The sequence below is a fragment of the Plecotus auritus genome (genome assembly GCF_963455305.1).
Source record: "Plecotus auritus genome assembly, chromosome: 6".
Classification (NCBI taxonomy): domain Eukaryota; kingdom Metazoa; phylum Chordata; class Mammalia; order Chiroptera; family Vespertilionidae; genus Plecotus; species Plecotus auritus.
Window position 1 is genome coordinate 81,110,785 of NC_137773.1, and position 27,999 is coordinate 81,138,783.

General features: G+C 43.2%; 1 protein-coding gene across 1 annotated transcript in view; it reads left to right on the forward strand.

Annotated features, from left to right (window-relative positions):
* The window catches only part of SCARA5 (scavenger receptor class A member 5), a 117,446-nt gene that overhangs the window by 23,985 nt on the left and 65,462 nt on the right, over positions 1-27,999 (forward strand). Inside the window, exon 3 of the mRNA XM_080672607.1 lies at positions 4,119-4,247. Coding sequence (XP_080528733.1) covers positions 4,119-4,247 — 129 coding nt within the window. The remainder of the gene's footprint in view (positions 1-4,118; positions 4,248-27,999) is intronic.

Consider the following 27,999-nt stretch of genomic DNA (forward strand, 5'->3'; position numbering starts at 1 on the left):
GGCCTATTCAGATTGGCTTCTTTTACTTCGCAATAGGCATTTCAGGTTCCTCGAAGTTTTTTCACAGCTTTATGACTCATTTCTCTTACTTTTTTTTTTTTTTTTTAACAAATGAGTGAGTATGCTTTTTGCCCTGGTTTTACCCATTGTATCACTTCGAGTGTTTTTAATCTTCCACTCAGCTTAAATAATTTGAATGGCTTACCCAGCTAACATGCTGCCTGCCATGTTAAATTAAAAAGTCAATACATGTGTTTTGGGCAGACTTAGTAGCTTGTCTTTCCCATACAGTCATATTCTCTAGATATCTTGCCAGAGCCCTTCATGTTCTGCTTGTCTAACGATTTGTGGAAAATCTCTATTTGAAACCCTAATTATGTTCTATTTAAAATGGATTTTTGTTTAATATACAAAGTGAGCGAGTCTTGCTAAAAGAACGAAGCTCTCTCAGAGGAAGGTCTAAATGATGTGTGTTAGTTGACGAAGGGACCTGTCACCAGAGGGTGCTTTCTATTAAATTGAAGCCTCAGGTAGAGGGGAAGGGAAGTCCTCTTTTTTGATGGGAATGAAATGGAGCCAGGCCACTGCAGTCTGACTCCCCCACCCCCCAACCCCCGCCCTAGCAACGCACATGCAGAGGACCAAGGCAAGGTTGACGTTAGCAGCATTGTCGGCGGTGTGATTTCCCTCTTCCTGTTCTCACCGACTTTAAATAAAAGGATGGTGTTCTAATGAGTGGGATTAAAGAAAAAAGAAATAGTCCTTGGCCTTGTGACTGATTGGCTTAGGAAAATATTTTCATTCCTAGAGGAATAAAGAGGCCTTACTTTTTGGTGAAAAATTTCAAGCTGAATGACAATTAGCACTAATCTGGCACTTTATAAATTGCGATATAGTCAAGCTGTGAATGTATATTATTTGCACTTAACCCTTAACTGTATTAACATTCAGTTTATTGGACTGATTGTCTCAAGTTTAGGCAAATTAGAGTGCCTTATGCCTCAATAAAAATATTGCATGTAAAAAATATATCAACTTTTTTTTTTTTGAGAGAGAGAGAGAGAGAGAGAGAGAGAGAGAATAACTTATTATTATAATAAACCAGAAAAACAAGATTCTACTGTAACTGAAACAGTTAACAGAATATAGTTTAACTTAATTAAACCTCCAAAGGAAATAAGAAGAGGTCAAAGAAAGCAAATGAGTGGAGAAGCCCATAGTGGTTGGGATAAGTATATGAATAATACATTTCAGCATGGGTATCTTCTGACCCATCCCAGCAGTTCTCTGCCATCATTCTCATCATCATCTAAAGAGGAAGCTGGGCTTAGAGCAGGAGAGCAGGACCAGCCTTCATGATAACTAATCCTATATAATAAAAGCCTATTATGCTAAATGTCCAACTGTTCGCTTGACTGTTTGACCTGTCACTATGATGCGTAATGACCACCAGGCGGTAGACGCTTCGACCAGTAATTAGCTTGCTGCTGAGGTCTGGCCGATCAGGACTGGGCAAGATGGGCCGGACACGCCTTGGAGCCCTCCCAAGGTCCCTCCCCAGCCCCGTGTACCAGTGGGGTCCCTTGGCCTGGCCTGCACTCTCTCACAATCTGGCAGCCCTCAGGGGATGTTGGAGAGCCTGTTTTGGCCCGATCCCTGCAGGCCTCTAGTATTTGTATAATATTCAATGCTATGCCCACCATTCTGACTCTCAAAGGAAACAGATTTTAATATGTTGCAACCAGACAGCCAGCAACCCTCACAAGAAACAAGAGAGAGAGAGAGAGAGAGAGAGAGAGAGAATGAAATGATACAAGAAGTCTACATATTTAGGAGTGAAACAGGTTATAGATCCTAGTGCATAAAAAGGGATGAAAAAATCTGGAAAAGAAGATTTAGGGCAAGTTAGAAAGCTGTACTCTGTGCCAGTCTTAGTGGAAAATCAGGTTAACTTTTCAAAAATTGCCAATTTTTAAGGGTTGATGAGAATTTGTATTGCTTGACAACTGGTTCCAAATTGTACCCAATGTTTTATGGAAACATTATGCGATCATTTTCTACTCAGCTGTTTTAACAGCAGTGTTTTCAATAAAATGGGTTAAATGAATGAGAAAATGTTCCTCACCTAACAATACCTCTGGAGAGACAGGCCCCAAATTAGTCACCACCATTTCCCCTCATGGTCACCAAACCTCTTGAGGCCAAAGAGGTGCTAAGAGGTAATAAGTAGTCCCCACACATTGCCCTTGCAAACCCAGAGTTACCAAGGATTTATAAACATCACACCACCTTTTAAAACATCTTCTGAATATCAATTATTTCAACATCTGGTTGTCAACCTTTCTCTGCTCCACACCGTCCTCCAGGTGCTAACTTTGAGAATAAGTGTAATAGGGCGTGCATATTTTGAAAAACGCCCTCCAATGCTTCTTACCTGCCCTGCTGGGGATCAAGGTGGGTGAGCATCCCTTCCATTCCACTGTCAGTTGAAGGTTAACGGGCGAAGGTTACTGAGCCGTCCTGGCCTCTGCATGGCTGTCAGAGAAGTGACTCAAAGGAGAAGTCCAGCTGAACATGACCAGAAGCCAGAGCACCTGGGTCTCTGTTTACCACTAACATTTGACACCCTCTATTTGTATTATTTAAGGGGTTGGACTAAATTCATAAGGTCTAGTAGAGCACTGATATGTTGCTGCTCCATTTGGGCCAGAAGCTGGTGAGCCTTGTGTAGTTTCACAGAATGGAGTTATTATGTTTTCCTGTAAATCTAAACTCCAGGTTGCAAACCAGTGGTCAGATCCAGCATGCTAATGTGTTTGGTTTATACTCCCTAGTGTTTTATACTTTTTGTCTCATTTGTTGTTGTTTTAAATGAGCTGTTCACACTTAAAAACAGGGTGCTTTCTCTAAATTACTTCGGGCTTGTCTTGAAAATCTGGCAACAGCCAGCCTTCATTCTTACACTGAAACCTCTTCCAGACCAGGGATGCGCTGTTGGATTCCCCGGGCCCACCTGGCCTACTTGGCTCATTTCCATCCCTTCCCGGCCACTGTCGAAGTTGAAGTTTGCAACCCTGTTTTAAATTCTCTCCATATTCTCCAGAACACATGGGACAATGATGTCACGTAAAGGACACGTACTCCAGCCTATCGGAGCTTTCTCTGCTGCTTGGTCTGGCTCTAGGAGGTGGGATTGTGTGGGCATGGGAGCAGTGGGCATGCCTATCTGATTTGTTTAAGAACTCAGGGAGTGGCCCTATGGTTTCTCTTATATGTGGAATCTAAAGGACAAAATAAGGGAACCCACCAAACTGAAACAGACTCATAGATACAGACGACTGGCTGATGGTCACCAGAGAGGAGGAGCGTTGAAGGACTGGGTGAAAAAGGTGAAGGGATTAAGAAATACAACTTGGTAGTTACAAGATAGGCATGGGGATATAACGTACAGCATAGGAAATACACTGAGTGACCAGATTATTATGATCTCTGAACACATAATAATCTGGCCACTCAGTGTATATCCTAAATAATAAAAGGCTAATACGCAAATTGTCCCCCCGACCAGGAGTTCTCCAGGCTGGCCAACCGCCCATGTCCCCTCCCCCTGGCCAGGCTGGACGGACCCCACCCATGCACGAATTCATGCACGGGCCTCATACACACACACACACACACACACACACACACACACACACACTGAGTGGCCAGATTATTATGCATTCAGAGATCATAATAATCTGGCCACTCAGTGTACAGTCAATAATATTGTTATAACTATATACGGTGCCAAGTGGGAATATGAGGGGAGCATTAAGTGAAGTGCATGATTGACCACTACGATGCACACCTGCAACTAATACAAAATAATATTGAATGTAGGCTGTAATAAAAAACCATTTTATAAGAGCACAGGGGGTGGGAGGAGAGCTAGGAGCTGAAAGCTTGTCATGGTTCTGAAAAGCTCCTCATGGTTACAGCTGCATTACAGATGTGCAAGGCTTCTCCACGTGAACATCTGTGCACACCACGGAGAGATGAGACCAAGGAGAGAAAAAGCTTATGAGGTTTTCAAGTGTCTTTTTCCTTTTCCTCCTCTCCTTACCCTTATTGTTTAGGTCCATGCCACAAGCGACGGACAGGTGGCTGCTGCACCCAGCTGGGCTCCCTGTCGGCCCTGAAGCATGCTGTCCTCGGGCTCTACCTGCTGGTCTTCCTAATTCTCGTGGGCATCTTCATCTTAGCTGGTAAGAGCACCCTTTTCTGTCCTGGCCTTTAAGGATGTAGAAGGAACTATGTAGAAAGTGAGAGAGAGAGGAACTGGAGAGCTGGAGCTTCCGTTCTTTATTTCCACAGTTGTGAGCCTACACACTGCCCTTCTCACCATGGAAACCATGAAGGAGGAAGCTGGCATCACTGTTAGCAGCATTGCCTGCTTCATTTGGGATGAGTTGTTGGTGGGGACTTTGTGAGCTAGGGAAAGCTCTGAGCCCAGGAACAGAGACCTGGTTGCTCTGAGAGTCTTCTGACTTTCCCCGAATCGTCGTGTGACATTGTGCATTATACCAGGCCTCTCTGGACTCTGTACTGTGGTTCGCACAGAGCAGGCTGGGTCCCTTGTCCTGGGGTGTGATGAAAACAGTCATGAGAGACTTTGCTGCTGAACATAATCAGGGTCATGGTCAGCCTGCTGCCCTTTTGCTATTCATGGGGGTGGGATGGGTTTCCCCCATTCAGTTGGGCTCTTCTCCCAGTTCCTGTCTGCGGGACAGGTTGGTGGTGATGGGCTGAAGTTTTGAGCACATTCTCTAGTCAGGAAGGAGCATGGACATAGGAAGGGATCAGATGGAGGACCCCATGCTTTGAGCAGCCCAGTTCACCACCCATTGTCATTCTACCATGATGGAGACAGTGAAGGAATACAGGCTGACTCCCACCCAAAGGGAAGGATGCTCAATGCCCACCTTTCTCACTGGAGATAGATCAGGCTTGACAAAGTAAGCCAAGAGATCAGTTTATTTCGATCTCTCTCGTCCTACGTGAGTGCCTCCTTTATGCAAGGTTCCATGTTAGGATTGCAGACACAGCTAAATAAGACCCAGGGGCTTCCTGTAAGGAACTCCCAGTCTAAGGGATGAAGCAGGGACACACAGATAGAGCCCTGCAATAGGGACTATGATGGGGACTGTATGTTGACACAACAAGTGCTGTGGTAATCCAGAGAAGGCACACACAGTGGAAGTGTGGGTGTGGCAGGTGGAGGATCGGCCAGAGCAAGGCTGCTGGCAGGCAGAGCTGGCTTGGAGTGCTGAGGGTGGGGTCCTCGGGTTAACTCTAGCGAAGGAATCTAGAGGTTAAGCCCTTGCAGATGACCCTTTGCTAGTAATCCTGAGGCAGATGCTTAGGACCTCCCTGGTCTGGTCTCACTTTGTGTCAAGTGAAAGTAGTCACCTGGGCCCTAGGATGGGATGTTCAAGGCTGCCTTCGCCCTCAGGTTCCCACACTTGGGGCAAAGGGCTTCATTAGGGGTGGTGTCTGTCCCATCAAACATTGGCCTGGAGGGCAGCCAACAGCAACAATGAGGGAAACTGGTGATTCATCTCAGGGATGATGTCCAGTCAGAGGATGATTTGAACATGTTCTTGGGCTGTTCCAGTGAGAGATTGGGATTTGGGTTTTGTGGGCTTAGCAGCCACAGCCATAACAAATTTCCAGAATTTTTGGAAAGTGTTTCAGCCCAGCAGGAAATCTAGGCTATGTTATTACAACTTATCTGGGGAACAGGAACTTTTAGGTGACGGAAGAGGGTCTAAAGGAGAGAGTCAGACTGGTGGGGACCCAGGGGCAGGTCTCTGGATGCCCGGAGGGTCTGGAAGGCCGCCATCTCTTGGAAAGAGAAGACTTGAAGGGGGATGAAATTCTTTTCTGGTGTCTGAAGAGCTGCCATGTTGAAAAGAACAGATATATTCTATATGGCCTCCAAGGGTAGAAAGAGACAAACGGGTGAGTTTTATAAAGAGACAGATTTCCATTCAAAATAGAGGAGAGTTTCAAACAAGTGTGCTGTCCATAATGACGAAGGAAGACTTTTCTCCTGGCTTGGCATTTGAATGGGATTTATGATGACATCCTGGAAGTTTCAGAAAGGAGGGTGGAACATGGTTTCTCAATCTAATGAAAACATTGCCACACTTCCTTGGTTGTTCCATGTGGAAGGGAGGATTTTGATCTTTATCACCTTTGAACCTAAAGTTTCTGGGTACCAAATTGCCTGTGTGGAATAAAAATTTTGGTTGGATTGGAACTGATCTGATGAAACAAAGCATCATACTTTATCTCTTGGCTCTATGGCATAGCCACTGCCACCTGCCCAGGTTCTTGTCTGGAAAATCATGTTGGCCTCTGGAAAAGATTTGGTGAGGGTGGCCAATAAAAGAAATAGTCACCAGCTGTCTCCTCCCTAGGGAGGGGACTTAGGAATGCAGTGGAAAGGTCTGGGAGTTTTCAAGGAGGCCCTGCCTGACCTTAGTTTTTTCAGATTACCCTGATTGAAGACTTCCAGTGATTCTTCCTTTCAGAAAATATCAAGATGATGGAGAAATACATGGTTCAGAGTAAGCCAGAGCCTGCCTGGCCTTCTGCCGGTGCCCTGTTGTGGCTGTTTCCCCATCTTGGGCAGGACATGCTCTCCAGTGCCCTGCTGAGGTCACCTTGAATAGGATGCGCTATGCACTGAATTGTGTTACCTCCCCCCCCTCAATTTATATATTAAAACCCTAACCTCAAGTGTGATAGTATTTGGAGGTGGGGCCTTTGGGAGTTAATTAGGTCATGAAGGTGGGTCAAGAGAGAAAGAGAGAGAGAGAGATTTATCATGTGAGGAGACAGTGAGAAGGGGCCATCTGCAAGCCAGGAAGCGTGCCCTCAACAATAAACAAATCACACACCTGGATCTTAGACTTCCCAGCCTTCACTGTGACAAATAAATGTCTGTTGTTGAAGCCACCTAGTCTGTGGTATTTTGTTTTAGCAGCCCTAGCTGACTAAGACAGGAGGAGTTCTGTTTGAACCATTCTTAGACTTCAAAACCTTCTCGTCAATAAAAAGCTCATACATCTTACAACTGGATGACAAAGTTATTCCCTGCAACCCAGTGCCATGTCTGACTATCTGATCAGTAATATCAGATTGCAGTACAAATGCTTGCTCTTACTGCTTTCCAATATTACAAAATTATAATCTAATTACACAAAAATATTACTCTATAAAACCTTACATGGGACTTTTCTCAATTCACCTCTTTATCCAAGAATTCAAAATAAAAGGCAAGCACTGTACCTTGTGTTAGGCATCATCCCAGCTTCCCCTGTCAGAAGGTTAATCCAGCCATTGCACAAACTATTTCAACAATTGGGCTTTTTACCCACCATCTAATTATTCATTCCTGACCATCATCCTCTTCGGGTCTTTTCTCTGATATTTCCACACGATCACTGGGTTTTATGACCACAGCTGTCCATCATCTCCCAAGGAGGCTACACCAGTCTATCCTTCCTATCTCTTCAACCCATTTTATTTATTACCTGGGCTGATGTTCTTGCTCTGTTCCAGAGTCATCTTTGAACAGTACAGAATAGGGGACCTAACTTTCCGAACAAGAGAATTGAGATTCGGTGATCATGTGGTTAGGAGGTGCTCAGTCCAGCATTTTAGGGAAGATGTTCTCTGATGGAGTTCAAGGGTTAGAGGAGGTTCAATCTTACCCAGGACTATTCTGGGACATAGTTGTGGTGACAAAGAATGGTCATCAGGAACCACCTCTTCCTCCCCTTTCTTGTCATTGAGGAACTTGAATTCCCACGAGTGAAAATGAAACAGCAGAAAGGGGAAATGCAAACATCTGGGGGTCTAATTTGGTGGGAAGCTGAAGTGTTACAGCAATGTAGACTACAAACCTGGACCTGGAAGAGTTCCTTGGAAGGAAACAGGCTCCCTCACATCTTCATTTAGTTCTTTCTTAATAGCAGCAGTTAGACGTCACCATCAGGTCCTTAGACTGTGCTTCACTTGTGCATGAGGACTTAGTGGGCAAACAAGCCTGGTGTTTCAGTCCATTCGGGCTGCTATAGCAAATTGCCAGAGACGGGGGCTTAAACAACAAACACTTATTTCTCACAGTTCTGGAGGCTGAGGCATCTGAGGTCAAGGTGCTGGCAGATTTGGTGAGTGGTAAGGGTCCTTTTCCTGGTTCATAAACAGCCACCTTCCCGATGTGCCATTGCATCTCTTTTATAAGGGCACTAATCCCATAATGAAGGCTCCACCCTCATGACCTAATCATTTCCCAAAGCCCTCTCCCTCCCGCCCCCCACCTCTTAATTCCATCACCTTGTGGGTTAGGATTTCAACATATGAATTTGGGTGAGGTGTGAACATTCCGTCTATAGCATGGGAATAAAGAGAATCATGAGATAGTTGTGGTTCCTGCTCTGGGAGTGTGTAAATTTATAAGCACACATACACATTAGGACCGTGTGACATCGCCAGTGCTACGGCCAGATTCTGCAAAGGAAAGCCTGACTCCTGAGAGCTGGAGTGTTTGGGGTGGGCTCAGCCTGGGGAGCTAAACACCAAGTGACGCACATGCTGTTTGAACTGAGCACCCCTGTTCCGGATCGCCTTGTTTCAGGCAGGTGTGTCCCTGACGCCACAACCAGAGAACAGTGTGCTCAGAGCCCATGTCCACTTGTACTCAGATCACTGATCTCATCGTGCATCTTGGAATTGCCATCATGATGCCCTTGGCCTTTATGGGGACACTGTCAGAAACAGGTCGTGAAATCCCATCCTGGGCTGTCCTAAGGGTGCTGTTGAGGACACTGTTCATTCCATCACACAGGTCCACTAAGAGGATCTGAGGAGAAGTTATTTTCTGTCTTAGAAGGTGTGCTTTCCTTGAGGAATTAGTTTGTTTGTACCTTAAGGAGACTATGAATCAGAGAGTAATTAAAATTTGCTTTCAAGGAGGTAATTAACGCAAACAGGTAGTTTGTTGTTATCCCATTGTAAGATGTATAACTTCGAAGGAAATTAACATGAAAACCTTCCGGTAGGCTTATATTGACCATTAATTCGTCCTTAATCTATTGTTAGTTTAGTGTATTTTATGTCTCCATAAAAACTGCCTTAATCCTTTTTTTGGAACAAAAAAGGGTGTTATGCACAATTTAGTCATTTAAAAAAAACTCTGCCTACTCTATTTTATTCTGTAAGTGCATGCTATTTAGGTGAATGAATAAGTGAATGAAAGAGACAAGGAACCTTGGAGGGGGTCTTGTTGGTAGGAAAAAGATGATTATTTCAGTTTTAGCCAAGTATCTAAATATAGATAATCCACTTAAGGGCATGTGCTAGTAGGTGTGTAATTAATTACATATATTAATTATATTAATACACACATCATATATACTGTATTGGCATTATAGCATTTAGGAAAAATATTAAGATAGGCATGATCCTGTATTACCTTACACTGCTAACACCATGGACTTTCAAGTCAGCCTGTCCGGGTTTGAATTCCACCCTGCCCTCTGTTACCAGCTGTGTGACGTTGGCCTAGTTATTTGACCTTTCTGAACCCGAGTTTCCTCTTTTGAAAATGGAAGAAATAAGTATGCCTGCCTCATTGGGCTGTTTTCACAGTCAGCACAATAAAAATAGTAGCCATGGTTATTGTTGTGATTATAGTATTAGTACAACCACCACTATCAGTATTATTGCTCGATTTCTCTTGGCTTTCTTTGCAGTCAATTAAGCTTGATGTTGTGAACGGAGAGTTAGAAAAACTTGGGCTTAGTCCCAGCTCATCCATTAACACTCTGTAATCTTGGGGAGAAATCACTTCGCTGTCTGACCCTTAGTACACTCATTTGTAAAATGAGCAGGTTGGACTGTGTTTCTCAAACTTTTTGATCATGACCTAAATTAAGAAATATATTTTACGTTGCAACTAGTTTACACAGATACACAAGAAAAAGTCTTAAACATGTGATGCATGCTGATGATTTTCTATTCTATTCTGGGTCATAATCCATACATTTATTTCATGATTCATGAATGGGATACAAGCCATAGTCTGAAAAATAATGGGCTAATGATAGTTCTATTATTCTATGTGTCTTTACATTCTAAGTGAATAGCTATGTTATCTTTAGGATATACTAGTAGGTTTGGAAGGTAAACTTTTGGATTCAAATCTGGACTGTGCCACTGAATGGTTCTATAATCTTGGGGCAAATTATTTAACCTCTCAGATTCTCAGTTTCCTCTCCTATCACATGGGATCCTAAAGGTACCTACCTCATAAGGCTTTTGTGAGGATTAAATGAATTAATACATGAAAACTCTTAGTGCCTGGCATTAAAGTACTCAATCAATATTAGATGCAATTATCATCATAACTAGAATAATCAAAGGGATTTTGCTCTCAAAAGAGCAAAGGATTAGAAACCTACTCGTTTAACTGGTGCACCTCATGGTTCTGCTTACAAATAGAGAGTACTCGGTGTGTCCTGTGTGGTGGGAGAGCATGTTCCCATAGCCCACACATTTTTATAAACACAGGGGAAGCCTACAGACCTTGGCTGAGGGACTCTGCACTTGCTGTGCCAGTGCAGGGCCCAGTTAAGAAAAAGACAGTGTTTCCAGCACTGTGGCTCCTCGGGAAGAGAGTGAGTGAGTGAGCCAGCTCTGTGGTGCCGGTCCCACTCATGACACTCAGGAGCTTAGCCTTGGAAGGGGCCTCAGAGGATGCCCTGTACAACCTCCCTCCAAGGGAAAGAACCTCCCTCCCACTCTTCCAGACAGACGAGGTGTTGTGCTCCTATTGGAGAACAGCCGCAAAAGACAGACTTTTGCCTAATCTTCCTTGACTATCCCGTACATGAGGTTGCTAAGTCCCCTTGCAGGAACCACTCATAATAAGGCTTTCTCCTCATTCTTATGCTCTTCAGTGAGTTGCAAACACCAGTTCCTTCAACAGTGGCTCATTAGACCTGGTTTGGAGACCTCTGTGTGTAGATGCCCCTATCTGCACCCTTGCTACATTATTTTTTTGTTTTGTTTTGTTTTGTTTCTTAGTTTATTAAGTTCATTAGATTCCACATATAAGTAAAATCATATGGCATATGTCTTTCTCTGACTGGCTTATTTCACTTAGCATAATACTCTCCAGATTCATCCATGCAATTGAAAATGGTAAGATTTCCTTCGTTTTTACAGCCGAATAGTATTCCACTGTGTAAATATACCATAGCTTTTTTATCCACTCATCTACTGATGGGCAATTGGGCTGCTTCTGAACCTTGACTATTGTAAACAATACCACAATACATACAGAGGTGTATACTAGTTATATTCTTTGAAATAATGTTTGGAGTTTCTTCAGATATATTCCCAGAAGTGGAATCACTGGGTCATTAAGACAGTTCCATTTTTAGTTTTTTGAGGTAACTCATTACTGCCTCACACAGTGGCTGCACCAATATGCATTCCCATCAACAGTGTACAAAGGTTCCCTTTTCTCTTCATCCTCACCAACATTGTTGCTTTTTGATTCATTGGTGATAGCTGTTCCTCTAGGTGTGAGGTGGTATCTCATTGTGGTTTTAATTTGCATCTCTCTGATGATTAGTGACATTGAACATCTTTTCATATGTCTATTGGCTATCTGTATGTCCTTTTTGGAGAAGTGTCTATTCAGGTCCTTTAACCATATTTTAATTGGACTGTTTTGTTTTTGTTTTTGTTTTTGTTTTTCTGGTGTTGAGTTTTACAAGTTCTTTATAAATTCTTATCAGTGTATCATTGGTGAATATGTTCTCTCATTTAGTGGTTGTCTTTTTAATTTTGTTGATGCTTTCTTTTGCTGTCCAAAAAAAATTACTTTGATGTACTCCAATTTGTTTATATTTTGTTTCTCTTTTTCTTTCAGAAATGTCTGAGATTTTACTGTCTATGTTTTCTTTTTTTAAAATTTCTTTATTGATTAAGGTATTACATATGTGTCCTCATTCCCTCATTAACCCCCCAACACCCCCCCACACTCATGCCCTCACCCCCCTGGTGTTCATGTCCACTGGTTAGGCTTATATTCATGCATACAAGTCTTTTGGTTGATCTCTCCTCCTTTCCCTCCCCCTCCCCTACCTTCCTTCTGAGGTCTGGCAGTCTGATCGATGTTTCTCTGCCTCTGGATCTGTCCCTGTTCATCAGTTTATGTTGTTCATTATATTCCACAAGTGAGTGAGATCATGTGGTATTTGTCTTTCTCTGACTGGCTTATTTCACTTAGCATAATGCTCTCCAGATCCATCCATGCTGTTGCAAATTGTAGGAACTCCTTCTTTTTTACTGCAGCATAGTATTCCATTGTGTAGATGTACCATAGTTTTCTAATCCACTCATCTGCTGATGGGCATTAGGCTGTTTCCAAATCTTAGCTATGGTGAATTGTGCTGCTATGAACATAGGGGTGCATATATCCTTTCTGATTGGTGTTCCTAGTTTCTTGGGATATATGCCTAGAAGTAAGATCACTGGGTCAAATGGGAGTTCCATTTTTAGTTTTTTGAGGAAACTCCATACTGTCTCCACAGTGGCTGCACCAGTCTGCATTCCCACCAGCAGTGCACGAGGGTTCCTTTTTCTCCACATCCTCACCAGCACTTGTCGTTTGTTGATTTGTTCATGATAGCCATTCTGACAGGTGTGAGATGATACCGCATTGTTGTTTTGATTTGCATCTCTCGGATAATTAGTGACTTTGATCATGTTTTCATATGTCTCTTAGCCTTCCTTCTGTCCTCCTTTGAAAAGTGTCTATTTAGGTCCATTGCCCATTTTTTTATTGGATTGTTTATCTTTCTCTTGTTAAGTTGTATGGGTTCCCTGTAACTGTTGGAGATTAAACCCTTATCGGTGATGACTTTGGCAAATATGTTCTGCCATGCAGTGCGGCTTTCTTGTTGTTTTGTTGATGGTTTCTTTTGCTGTGCAAAAGCTTTTTATTTTGATGTAGTCCCATTTGTTTATTTTCTGTTTGGCTTCCATTGCCCTAGGGGCAGTATCAGTGAAGAAGTTCCTTCGGCATATGTCTGAGATTTTTCTGCCTGTGGATTCCTCTAGCATTTTTATGGTTTCCCATCTTATGTTTAAGTCCTGTATCCACTTTGAGTTTATTTTTGTGTATGGTGTAAGTTGGTGGTCTGGTTTCATTTTTTTGCATGTTATCTGTCCAATTTTCCCAACACCATTTGTTGAAGAGACTATCTTGACTCCATTTTATGTTCATGCCTCCTTTGTCAAATATTAATTGGGCATAGTGGTTTGGGTCGATTTCTGGGTTCTCTATTCTGTTCCATTGATCTATATGTCTGTTCTTGTGCCAGTACCAGGCTGTTTTAAGAACAGTGGCTTTGTAATACAGCTTGATATCTGGTATTGAGATCCCACCTACTTTATTCTTCTTTCTCAGGATTGCCGCAGCTATTAGGGGTCTTTTTTTATTCCGGATGAATTTTTGGAAAGTTCGTTGTAATTTCTGTGAAATATGCCGTTGGTATTTTAATGGGGATTGCATTGAATCTGTAGATTGCTTTGGGTAGTATGGACATTTTGATGATGTTGATTCTACCAATCCATGAACACGGTATGTTCTTCCATCTATTTATGTCTTCCTCTATCTCTTTTTTCAGTGCCCTGTAGTTTTGCGCATATAGGTCTTTTACCTCCTTAGTTAAGTTTATTCCTAGGTATCTTAATTTTTTTGGTGTGATGGTAAATGGGATTGCTTTTTTAGTCTCTCTTTCTATAAGTTCACTATTGGTGTAAATAAATGCCATAGATTTCTTGGCATTAATTTTGTATCCTGCTACATTGCCAAATTCATTTATTAAGTCTAATAATTTTTTGATGGAGTCTTTAGGGTTTTCTATGTACAGTATCATGTCATTTGCAAATAAGGAAGTTTTACTTCTTCTTTTCCAATTTAGATGCCTTTTATTTCTTTTTCTTGTCTGATCACAATGGCTAGTACTTCCAGTACTATGTTGAACAGGAGTGGTGAGAGCGGGCATCCCTGTCTTGTTCCTGTTCTTAGGGGAAATGGTTTTAGTTTTTGTCCATTGAATATGATGTTGGCTGTGGGTTTTTCATATATGGCTTTTATTATGTTGAGGTATGATCCTTCTATTCCAGGGGTGGGCAAACTTTTTGACTCGAGGGCCACAATGGGTTCTTAAACTGGACTGGAGGGCCGGAACAAAAGCATGGATGGAGTGTTTGTGTGAACTAATATAAATTCAAAGTAAACATCATTACATAAAAAGGTATGGTCTTTTTTTTTTATTTCAATAGTTTTATTCATTTCAAACATTTTAACAAGAAGAATGTAAACACTAATTATTATAATTTGAAACTTCAAAAAATGGAGGAATCATAGCACAATAACATACCTTATATTGAAGATGTCAAAGGCAAAATAAAATTGCCTAACAAAGGAAAGGTACAAAAGCCTTTCAAATTAGCCAAAACTGGTTTGGCTCAGTGGATAGAGCGTCGGCCTGCGGACTGAAGGGTCCCGGGTTTGATTCCGGTCAAGGGCATGTACCTTGGTTGCGGGCACATCTCCAGTAGGAGGTGTGCAGGAGGCAGCTGATCGATGTTTCTCTCTCATCGATGTTTCTAACTCTCTATCCCTCTCCCTTCCTCTCTGTAAAATATCAATAAAATATATTTTTTTAAAAAAAAGCCTTTCAAATTAAACTTAAATATAATAAAATAATTTAAAACTAAAACAAATAGAAAAGAACAAAATGTGTAAACAGTAAATTAAACATTTTCTTTAGTGCAACTTCCAAATTATGCCCGGGACGTAGATGTAGATGGCATTGTAGACTGGGTTGAAAGGTTTTTGGTCTTTAAAACATCAACTTCAGTGGGAACAGTGTTGTTGGTCTCCTTTTTTAGCTAATGCATCAAAGTCTGGAGTTAGTTTTGTTGTGGCTATTCTCAGGATAGATCTGAGGTGTTCGTCAGTTAAGCTGGATCTGTGAGGGGCTTTGTTGATGTTCATGACGCTAAATGTCTGCTCACAAACATAGGTTGACCCAAACAGCACCAGTATCTTCTGTGCCATCCTCCGGATGTTTGGAAAAGTGGCTTCATTAAGTGAAGCATAAAAGTCTCTTAGTTCAAGAGAGCTGATTTTCTCCTTTAGGACAAAGTCAGACTGAAGATCGATGAGTTCCAGTTGCACCTCTTCTGGTGCTGTTTCAGGGTTTTGTGACAAAGGACAGGCCACCAGTTGAAGTGACTGGTCAATTTTTTCAACATCAGAAAACCGACGACAGAATTCTGCATGCAGGTCATCCAGTGATTTGCTGTATTTCTTCACGTTTTGGATGGTCTCCTTCTGTGTGGCTAGTGTGGCAAAATGAGTGAAGACTTTGTCTGAAATTTGTCTGGAAAAGAAAATCAGCTTCGATTTAAAGGCTTTCACATTAGTGTACATGTCATGTATATACTGATCTTTTCCCTGTAGCTTCACATTTAGCTCATTCAAATGTGAAAATATATCTACAGCAAATGCAAAGTCACACAGCCAATTCTTGTCACTCAGCTCAGTAAATTCGTCAGACTTCCCCTTTAATTTCAAAAATGCACCAATCTCTTCTTTGAGCTCCCACACTCGTTGGAAAACTTTGCCCAAACTCAACCAGCGGACACGAGAGTGGTAAAGTAAGTCGTGGTGATCCGCATCAGTTTCCTCCAGAAACTTAATAAACTAATGGTGCTGAAGTCCCTTTGCTCGAATGAAATTAACAAGCTTTACGACTGGATTAACAACATGATTAAGTTGTAATATAGACTTGCACAATGATTCCTGGTGAATAATACAGTGAAGAAAAATAACATCTTGGTTAGGGTTCTCCTCTTTCACTTTATCCTGAATTCTTTTTAGCAGTCCAACATTTTTTCCAGTTAAATTTGGAGATCCATCTGTCGTGACATTAGCAAGTTTACTCCATGGTAGCTTCATTTTCTCGATGACAGTAGACACCCGGTGATACAAGTCCTCTCCCCGTGTTTTTCCTTTCAGTGGCTCCATGGCTAAAAACTCCTCCGTAATTTCAAAATTGTCACTAATCCCTCGGATAAAAATTAAGAGCTGAGCAATGTCCTTTACGTCATTACTTTCATCCAATGCTAGTGAATAAAACTTAAAGAACTCTGCCTTACTATTTAACTTGCTGGCCAAGTCTTCATCAATCAGTTCCACTCGATGAGTCACTGTCCTGCGCGATAAGCTGAGTTTTTCAAACTTGCCTTTGCTCTCTGGACACAAGAGACCTGCTGTCTCTATCATACATTCTTTCAAAAACTCGCCTTCAGAGAGAGGTTTGCTAGCTTTTGCTAATTTGAATGATAGCATAAAACTTGCTTTGGTAGTTGTCTCTTGAATTGCAGTTTAGCCTCCCGTTCTTGAGGTGACTGCTTGCTAGCATAGTTGCCATGTTTTGTGGCAAAGTGACGGCTGAGATTGTACTCTTTGAAGACTGCAAGTGTTTCCTGGCATATCAGACATACCGGCATTGATTGGACTTCGGTGAAAAAATATTTTGTTGTCCACTCCCTCTTAAACACTCAGCATTCACTGTCCACTTTCCTTTTCTTTGGTCCACTCATGTTTAATATTGGGCTAAAACCAAGAGTACCGTTCTCTTATTAAATTCTTTACTAAAATAAGACAGTAAAGTATAAAAACAAGTGATTAAATTTGCTCTACTATAACATTTTTGGTCTTCTAAAAATATATATATATAACAAAATCATCTGAAAAAGTTCAGACATGGGACAGAGGCACACCCTGACCATAGAGAACAACCCCTTTCCTCCATAGGAAACCTGTGTATCTTTCACCCAGGCCCTTTGTTTATAGTAACACACATAGCTGCACATTGCTGTGTCTTCCAGACACACTTGTATGGGAGATGCTAGGGCAGTGCAAAACATGGGTAACCAGTAGTTACCACTAGCACTTCCGTTACTGGCAAAAAACAGCCGCAGTGCACATAGTGTGAAAGAGCCCATTATCAATGTCAGATTGCATCCACTGGACTCTATAAAAACAACCAAGTTCCACTTTTAAATGCCCATTGCAACAGTTTTTCTTATTAAAAGCTGGAAATGGCAGGATATTTATATATATATATATATATATCCCTACTGTGACAGCCTGGCAGAGCATTACAAAGGAGAAAACCCAGCATCTGGTGATGTCCATAAGTACAAGACTTCAGGCTGTCATTACCAGGAAAGGGTTTCATCCAAGTATTAGATATGAACATTTGATTTTCAGTTTTTCATTTGTCCAATTACTTCTGAAACCCTGAAATTAAGCAATTTTGTAATAAAATCTTTAGTTCATCACATTTCTATACAATCTTTTTGTTCAACCCACTGAATTAGGGTTCGTTCACACTAGCTGTGCTGCCGTTGCAGTGTGGTGCAGTACTGCAATGCAGCGCAGCTAGGGTTAATGCAGGGTACACAGGTGTCCATCATGTTTGCGTTGATGCTAATGTGCAGTGGTGCATGTTAACACAAATGCCCTGTAGCACGCATTTTTACAGGCGCAAGGGGGAGAAGCAAACGCAGCGCAAAATGCATTTGTTTTTCCGCTAACACATGTGGTTAGTGGCCACGGTAGCGTTACTGATACCGCATCCGTATCAGCAAAAAAATGCAGCCGCAGCATGGCTGGTGTGACATATCCTCTGTGTGTCTTTTTCCCTGCTGCGCGCATCCGCAGTGGGAAAAAAAACTGCAGTGGATACAAGCCCTAAAAGCTGAAAGTCTTTGTTGTTTTATTAACAAGTCATTGTGATGTACAGAATGTGGGAACAGGAAAAAATTGTGTTTGAGTAGAGCTCTTAATCTTACCTCAGAAAGGCTCTGATACTGTGCTCTCCAGGGGCATGTCTCCCTACATCACCACGATAACGTGTCTACGCATTCCCAGGGTGATGTCGGGAGACGCATCCGCGGGCATTACAAGGAGCCTCTGGAAGATTGAGAGGTTGTTCCTTCTACTGAATGGGCAGATATAAATCCGCCCACTCAGAAGAAGGAGCTGCAGCCGTGTTTCCCGACGTTGCATGCTAACACTGCTGCTGGTGAAGGAGCAGAGGGGAGAGCAAGAGAACCCTCCGCTCTTTCGGCTCCGCGGGCCGGATAGAACAGCCGAACGGGCCGGATCCGGCCCGCGGGCCGTAGTTTGCCCATGGCTGTTCTATTCCCACCTTGCTGAGTGTTTTGATCAAGAAGGGGTGTTGGATTTTGTCAAATGCTTTTTCTGCATCAATTGGTATTATTATGTGATTTTTATCTCTCAATTTGTTTATGTGATGTATCATGTTTATTGATTTGTGGATATTGTACCATCCTTACATCCCTGGGATAAATCCTACTTGGTCATGGTGTATGATCTTTCTGATGTATTGCTGGATCCAATTTGCTAGAATTTTGTTGAGGATTTTGGCATCTATGTTCATGAGGGATATTGGCCTATAATTCTCTTTCATTGTGTTGTCTTTATCTAGTTTTGGTATTAGGGTGATGCTGGCTTCATAGAATGAGCTTGGAAGTGTTCCTTCCTCTTGAATTTTTTGGAATAGTCTGAGGAGGATAGGTTTTAGTTCTTCCTTGAATGTTTGGTATAACTCCCCTGTGAAGCTGTCTGGCCCTGGGCTTTTGTTTGCTGGAAGCTTTTTGATGACTGCTTCAATTTCTTCCATAGTTATCAGCCTATTGAGATTATTAGAATCTTCCCGATTGAGTTTTGGAAGGTTGTATTTTTCTAGGAATATGTCCATTTCCTCTAGGTTGTCTAGTTTGTTGGAGTAGAGTTGTTCATAGTATTATTTAACAATCCTTTGTATTTCTGTGGGGTCTGTTGTTATTTCGCCTCTTTCATTTCTGATTTTGTTTACTTGAGTCCTCTCTCTTTGCTTCTTGGTGAGCCTGGCTAGAGGTTCATCAATCTTGTTTATCCTTTCAAAGAACCAGCTCTTGGTTTCATTGATCTTTTGTATTGTTTTTTTGGTCTCTATGTCATTTATTTCTGCTCTGATCTTTATTATCTCCTTCTTTCTGCTCACTCTGGGCTTTTCTTGTTGCTCTTTTTCTAATTCTTCGAGTTGTAGAGTTAGATGATTTACTACCATTTTTTCTTGTTTTTTGAGGTAGGCTTGTAGAGCTATAAACTTCCCTCTCAGGACTGCTTTCATTGTGTCCCATAGATTTTGGACTGTTGTGTTTTTGTTGTCATTAGTTTCCAGGATGCTTTTAATTTCTTCTTTGATCTCTTTGGTAACTCAGTCATTATTTAATAGCATGCTATTCAGCTTCCAAGTGTTTGAGATTTTTGGATTGTTTTTATTGTAGTTTATTTCTAATTTTATTGCATTGTGGTCTGAGAAGATGCTTTGTATGATTTCAGTCTTCTTGAATTTGGGGAGACTTTGCTTGTGACCCAATATGTGGTCTATTTTTGAAAATGTTCCATGTGCACTTGGGAAGAACGTATATTCATGGTTTTGGGGTGAAATGTTCTGAAGATGTCAGTTAAGTCCATCTGATCTAGTGAGTCATTTAGGATTGCTGTGTCTTTGCTGCTTTTTTGTCTAGAGGATTTATCTAGTGATGTCAGTGATGTATTAAAGTCCTCTACTATGAGTGTATTGTTGTCGATCTCTCCCTGGATATCTTCCAGGAGTTTTGTTATATATTTGGGTGATCCTGTGTTGGGTGCATATATGTTTATCAGGGTTATATCCTCTTGTTGTATCAATCCCTTTAGTATTATGAAGTGGCCTTCCTTATCTCTTGCTATGGCATTTACTTTGAGGTCTATTTTGTCAGATATAAGTATTGCTACCCCAGCTTTTTTTTCATTTCCATTTGCCTGAAATATATTTTTCCATCCCTTCACTTTCAATCTGTGTGAGTCTCTTGTTCTGAGGTGGGTCTCTTGTAGACAGTATATATATGGGTTGTGTTTTTTTATCTATTCAGCCACTCGATGTCTTTTGATTGGAGCATTTAGTCCATTTACGTTTAAAGTTATTACTGAAAAGTATTTGTTTGTAGTCATATCTATTTTTGTGTCTGTATTCCTTCTTACCTGTTTATTTCTTCTTTTTACAGTATTCCCTTTAGCATTTCTTGCATTGCTGGTTTGGTGGTGATAAACTCCCTTAGCCTTTTTTTGTCTGCAAAGCTCCCAATTTCCCCTTCAATTTTGATTGATAGTCTTGCTGGATAGAGTATTCTTGGATTCAGTCCTTTGCTTTGCAACACTTTGTATACTTCCTTCCATTCCCTTCTAGCTTGATGTGTTTCTGTTGAGAAATCATTTGATAATCTGATGGGGGTTCCTTTGTAGGTAACTCTCTGTCTCTCTCTTGCCGCCTTTAAGATTCTCTCTTTGTCGTTGATATTTGCCATTGTAATTATGACGTGTCTTGGTGTGGGTCTTTGGGGGTTGATCCTGCTTGGGACTCTCTGTACTTGTGTAACTTTTTTCTTCCCCATATCTGGGAAGTTTTCTGTCATTATTTCTTCAAAGAGATTTTCTTTCTTTTTTTTTTTTTTTAATACTTTCTTGTTTGTTTGTTTTTTTAATATATTTTATTGATTTTTTACAGAGAGGAAGAGAGAGGGATAGAGAGTTAGAAACATCGATGAGAGAGAAACATCAATCAGCTGCCTCCTGCACACTCCCTACTGGGTATGTGCCTGCAACCAAGGTACATGCCCTTGACTGGAATCGAACCTGGGACCCTTGAGTCTGCAGGCCGACGCTCTATCCACTGAGCCAAACCAGTTAGGGCTTCAAATAGATTTTCTAATCCTTGCTGCTCTTCTTGTCCTTCTGGCAGCGCTATTATATGTATGTTACTTCGTTTCCTGTTGTCCCAAAGCTCCCTTAGGCTTTCCTCCTGCTTTTTAATTTTTTTCTCCAATTGTTGTTCAGATTGAGCTTGTTTCTGTACCTGATCTTCTAACTCACTAATTCGGAGCTATATCACTTTTCATTTCTTCCTGATTCTTGCATAGGTTGTTGATTTTCTCATCCATCTGATGTATAAACTCCACGACCATTACTCTGAACTCTTTTTTGGTCATGTTGCATGCTTCAGTTTCACTAATTTCCTTTCTTGGCGACTCCTCATTTTCTTTATTCTAGGGATTGTGTTGTCTCCCCATTCTGACTATCACCAGAAGGTTCAAACTTCGAGTTGCGTGGACCTGGGCCATGTGCCATGGGAACTTCACACCACCCGAGTTTCACTGAAGTGCTCCGACACTAGGACGTGTGGCTGCTATGGGTTGGTGGGAACCAGGCTTGCCCAGGGTCAGTGTTCCCAGCATTCAGTGTGGTCTCGTGTGCGCACCTGGAATCAGGGACCCTGCCTGCACCTCACTGTTGGCGTGTGCCGAAAATGAGTCCCCTAGAGCATGCCAGGAGTCAGAGTTTCCCTGTGTCTGCACCAAGAATCGAGTATCAGAGTCTCTGTTGCCTTGTGCGGCTTCTCGCTGAGAATCAGGGTCCCCGTGTGCGCATGCGCCAAGAATTGGAGTCACTGGCTCTTAGTGTGAATGCACTGTGAGTCAGGGATCCCAGGCACACACAGTAAGAAACAGAGTCAAATCAGTGGTGCTCAGTGCTGCCTCTTGCCGGGAGAATTTGGGTCCAGGTCACCATGGGGGACTGGGTTGCACAATAGCTCTGTGACGTGCCTGCGCTGCGGAAAACTGACTTCCGTGTGCGCTTGCCCAGAATCAAAGCCAGGTGGCACTGCCGCCCTACGTGGGCTTCGGGTTTTTTTCGCCTGATTGCATTGCGGGGAGAAGATTCCAGTCTCTCAAATTCCAGTAGTAGCACTGTGGTCCACGTGCACATCCTCAAGCTCAAATTCCCTGTAGGGGAGCTGAGTTTCACGCGTGCGCATTCTCAAGCTCAAATTCCCCGTAGGGGTGCTGAGTCCTGCGCGCACTCTCAAGCTCAATTTCCCATAGGGGCACTGCGGCTCCAGCGAGGGGCAGGTCTATCAGTTACTATGGCGCTATCCGCGAGCCTGCGGGGAGGGGGATAGGCTCTTTGACTCACAGAAATCTGCTGCCGGGAAGTCTGGATTCTTGTTGTCTGCTGGTCTGAAGCTGTGGTCACAGTTCTCTGTCCTCAGTGGCTGCAGGGTCCTGGTTTGTGTCTGAGAATAGGATCCTAGTCTCAAGCAGCTCTGTTTCTCAAGATGGCGTGGTCTCCGTGCCCGCACCGGCCGCCCAGAAGTGTCCGTTTTGTGCGCGGGGCTCCACCGTCTAAGACTGCCTGGTTTGGCAGCCCCTTGGAGGACCTGCAGAATCTAACTGTCCCTAGCTCACACACACACACCACACACGTCTACACTCTCCTCTATGGGTTCCTCACTCTCTCACACTCTCTCCCTCCCTACCTTCCTGCCGGTCGCCATCTTCCTGCCCCTTGCTACATTATATTGACGTTATCAATGTATGTGCTTATCCCTTTCTAATCCAAAAGAAAACTCTTTCATGAGAAGGCACTGTGTCTTGTTACCTGTGTGCTCCCAGTACCTAGCATAATGCCCTGCACATAGTAGGTGCTCAGCTAATGTTTGACCTACACTGAACACCTCAACATAATGGCCATCCTCCATCCTCACCCAACAAGCTCCAGGTTTGAGAGATCAGTGGAATGAGACACAGTAAAGCCAGTGTGGTCTGGCCAGAGCAGGGTGTGCTGGGCTGTGACCAACTTTGATCTCGACTCCCATGTATGCTGATGTAACCTAAATTTGCATGAGCCTTTCTAGTGGTAACTCGTAGCAATATATGAGACCACATCCAACAGATGGAATACTATGCAGTCATTTAATAATCATGTCCACTCTCCACCCCACCCTAGCACCAGATCTCTTTCAAAGGAAACACTGCCCAGTGAGAGCTCCTTCATCCTATGTCAGTACAATAGGCTTTTGTTGGTTTTGTTGTTGCTTGAACTTCAATGTGGCTCTTGTTAGTCATCTTAGTTATATGTCATCACTCTGGTTTCTGCCAAGTATTGCAGCCTGTTGGATCAGCTTCAATCTGGATTTGGACATCTGTCACTTAGCTTTTCCTTTCAGCCTTGTGTCAACATGTCTGAACATGTCTGAGCCAGTCTTCCAACCCATGCAGCCACGTGTACAGCTCCCAGGAGGACGTGACCAAGGGCACGTCAGCCCATGGACACACTTTACTGACCCGGGAGGTGAGATGGGGTCACCTCAAAGGCCCTCCACCAGCGTTCTTCCTCAAACCTTGACCTCGCTCACCTGAGAAACTACCTTTCCCTCAGCTTCCCACCTAGGCTGGGTGGACCTTTCTGAGCTATCAGAGCTTTCCCAGCAAAAGGTGACCCAGCCCCACCCGAGCTCCAGGGGAGTGGGAGGAAAAAGGAAGAAGGGAATTTTGACACCTTGACTTCTCCACAAAAGCTTCCATTGCCCAGGATGAAAGACATTTCATATCTCTCTGACTTTGATGGATGCCTCCAACCACCCATCAGATAAGAAAAATGGAATGGACAGGGGGGTGGGAGGGAAGGTCACCTGCAAACTTGGCAATAAGCTCCCTCTGAGTCTTCATTCAAATTGTTACAATAATTAGGACAGGGCAGAGGACCAATCTCAGCTACATCCTGCTGGAATCCTTCCTCTAGAGCAGCCATGGGCAAACTACGGCCCGCGGGCCGGATCTGGCCTGTTCGGCTGTTCTATCCGGCCCGCGGAGCCGAAGGAGCGGAGGGTTCTCTTGCTCTCCCCTCCGCTCCTTTACTTTGAATTTATATTAGTTCACACAAACACTCCATCCATGCTTTTGTTCCGGCCCTCCGGTCCAGTTTAAGAACCCATTGTGGCCCTCGAATCAAAAAGTCTAGACTCTAGAGCAGGGGTGGGCAAACTTTTGACTCGAGGGCCACAATGGGTTCTTAAACTGGACCGGAGGGCCGGAACAAAAGCATGGATGGAGTGTTTGTGTGAACTAATATAAATTCAAAGTAAAGGAGCGGAGGGGAGAGCAAGAGAACCAGATAGAACAGCTGGATCCGGCCCGTGGGCCGTAGTTTGCCCAAGGCTGGTCTAGACAAAGGGCCAAATCTGGCCACTGCCTGTTTTTGTCAATAAAGCTTTATTAGCCCACAGTCATGCTCATTCATTTATGTGTTGCTATGGCTGCTTTTGTGCTACAGTGGCAACGTGGAGTAGTTATAACAGACACCATATGATCTGCAAAGCTTAACATAGTTAACAGAGCTTAACATACTCCCTGGCCCTTTACAGAAAAAGTCTGTCGAACCCCTCCCCTCCGGTAGGCTTATATTGACCATTAATTCGTCCTTTATCTTTGACCTCTGACCTGTGCTTCATAGTGTTAATTAATTTTCATATACATTATGTCATTCTCCTAACGATCAAAAGAATCAGAGAAGAGTTTACAGCATCGGGATGAGGACACGGAGGCTCAGAGGAGCTGCCAGTGCTGGCCCATGGTCTCACGGCTGGGACTTCTCTTCCCCGGACTCCTGTTGCAAACAGTAACTATCGCCCAGTGGCAAGGTGAATGGGCACTGTCAGACTGCCAGGCTCCAAATCTTGGCTTGCCCGCTTACTGCAAACCTTGGGTGAGTTATTCAAGCTACCTACCCGAGCCTCGATGCCCTCGTCTATGAAGCAGAAGTGGTGGCACTCCCCGCTTTGAAGCATTGCGGTGAGGATTTAATTGATTCATCCATGTAAACTGCCTACAATATCCATGGCATACAGTTAAGTAACAACAGTGTTTGTTAGGTGATTATCACTGACTATAACTTTCACCAACCATACCATAATCCAGCTCTCACTTAACCATGCTGTACAGGAAATAAGAGAGACTTGTCAACTGCTTCTATTTCTATCCCAGGAGCCAGGACTGGAGGAAACTTTAGAGGCACTGTGAATGCAGCACCCAGATCTTGCTAAGAAAAGGAGCTTTCTTATTAAGAAAAGAAAGAAAGAAAGGAAGGAAGGAAGGAAGGAAGGAAGGAAGGAAGAAAGAAAGAAAGAAAGAAAGAAAGAAAGAAAGAAAGAAAGAAAGAAAGAAAGAAAAGAAAAGAAAGAAATGGGCTAGCGTTAGTCGCTTTTTTTCTTCTGCAGCTTGCATCTTCCTCTTTATGGCTCAGCCTTTGTACCTTCAAACCCTACCTTTCCTTCTGCTCTCTGGTCCTGTCTTCTGCTGCACATGCCAGAGCTATCAAGTAGATTTTGTCACTTACTGATGGTTTTGAGTTTGGACTGGGACTGAAGCTGAGCAACTAATAAGATCTTGTTCTCCACCCTTTGGGAAAGAAGTTATAAACTCTTGGAATTTCTGCAACCATCCTGTAGGCATCATGCCTGATCTGCCCCCACCCAAGGGCCTGGCACTGTGTTATACACAGCAAGATAGGAAGGGGACTAAAGAAAGGCCCTGGCAATAAAGATTGCACCAGCTAGAGAGCAGATATGGAAAAAATAAATTGTAAAACACAGTGAAGAGAAAAGAACGGACATTTTGAGACCAAGCAAATTTGAGTTCAAAATGTCAGCTTGATCATTTACAAGTTACGACCTGGGGAATTATTTAAGCCTCATTTAAAAACAAACATTAAAATTAGAATAATAATGATCACTTATTAGTACTGAGATAACTCAATGAGGTAACACATAAAGTGCCTTGCACAATGCCTGTCTTATAGCAGGGGCTCAATAAATGTTTCTCTGTAAATCTCAAACTATAGACACTACATTCTGAGAAATTCCGATGTAATTTAGTGAAGCAATTGATTGGTCTTCTTTGCTGCCTGCCCTCACCTGCTTCACCTCTAAATCTATGAGTGACTAAGCGTTCAGTCCTTGGTCTTCTTCTCTTTTTTTAATTGAATTCTGTTCCTGGTGACCTTCATCAAATTCCATCACATTCCACCTCTAACTTTTGCCCTGGATTCCAGATTAATATGTTCAACTACCTACTTGTATCATCCCTACTTGGCCATTTAATAAGCATCTCAGAATCAACATGTGGACAGAACTCTTGATTTTTCCTCCCCCATTTTTCTCCATTCCTATCAATGACACCACGATCTACCCAGTTGTATTAACCAAGAACCAAGGAATCCTCCTAGATTTATCTCACCTGCCTCCCATGTTCACTTCATCAGCAAACCATAACAGGCTCCATCATCTGTCACCTGGACCCTTCCAATCGCCCCCATGTAGGGTTGCCACAGTTAGCAAATAAAAAAACAGGATGCCCTGATCAAGTTGAATTTCAGATAAACGATGAGTAATTTTCCAGTAGAAACATGTCTTACATATGTGATGGGAGGGGCCTGGGAAGAAGGAAGACAAGGCCGAGAGCTTCTTACATGACTAGTGGGTCTCAACTTGGTGATGGTGGGCAGTTCTACTACTGTGGCCTCCAGGCAGATAGTATTATGAGGATAATGTCCTCAGAGATGGAAAACCCAAATCTTCTTGGCCCCAGTGGCCCTTCTGGCTGGCAGCCCAGTGTGGCCTGATGGCCAGCTGGAGCCTCCGGGGCTTTTGTCTTCCCTCATTCCCTGAGGTCCTTTATGGAGCAATCCAAGGGATGCAGGCATTGGGACAGGGGACCAGGGTTGGGCACTTCCTGTATTCCATCTCAACGTGCTGTGTGGTCCCAATCCATAGCCTTCCCCCCTCAGGAAACCCCAGAAGAGATGTGGGCCTGGGCTCTGCTCCAGCTCAGGAGACACGAGTGGCCTCTTCCAAAGGCTTCTTTCTGAAGAGAGCATCGATGTGAGCTCAGTGTTGTCTAGTGGGGCTGCCTGGAGCCAGCACCCCTTGTCCCTGGCTGCAGAGATCCTATCTCTACCAAGGGTCCTTGGAGCCCCCTCCCCCACTTAGCACCTGCATGAACATGGGGGAGGCAGTGAAGGTGTCCCAAAGTGACTTGCTGGAGGCAACGGTGCCAGTTGCCAGCGTGGGAAACGGGGGAACCACAGAGCCCCGGCCGTGCAGACTCACTGTGGGAGGATTTCCTTCTGCAAAGTGCTGTTTCTCCTGCTTGCTGCAGTTAACAACAGTGGGATCTGGCCAGTTGTCCTCTGTGAGACACATTATCTGCCAGGGTTTTGGAAAAACTGCATCTACCCGGGAGGAGTTGAGGAAAGGGGTCTCCTACCCATGAACACTTGTACCCTGACCGTGAATTCACAGTGGCCACTGAGCAAGAATAAACAAGCAGATTGCCTGGAGGAAGTCCGGGTCCTTTCAGCATCTATAAAAGCCCTTTATACCCTCGATCTCAAAAAAACCCTACTCCACTGCTCTCATAGAAGAAAGACAGGCATGTGTACAAAACTCAACATTTTTCACCATCACTCAAAACTGGAAAAAAACATAAATGTCAAGCCTTAGGGGGTTGTTTAGCTAAATGATGGCAAATCAACACAAAGGAATATTACACAGCCCTTCCAAGTGATAACTGTGGAGCACCGTGGGGAGATGTTTATGAAATAATGTTAAGGGAAGAAAGACTGCCCAGTTGCGTGTGTGCAGTCCGAGGGCAATTATGCAAGCAGATATACAGACAAAGGGAGGGAGGGCGGAAGGAAACTTGGAGAAAGGAAAACAACTGTGGTCAATTTCCTCTAATGTCCTTGGTGTTTTAATAAAACCGCCCTTTTAAAAAGCCACGGGAATCCTTCTGTAACCCTGAGAACACATCACCCGTGTGACTGCCCACTCTCGAGTCCAATAATTACAGGCTGTTGTTGTTCCTTGTGATTAAGCCCCTATCTAGAGCCACCAGCACACT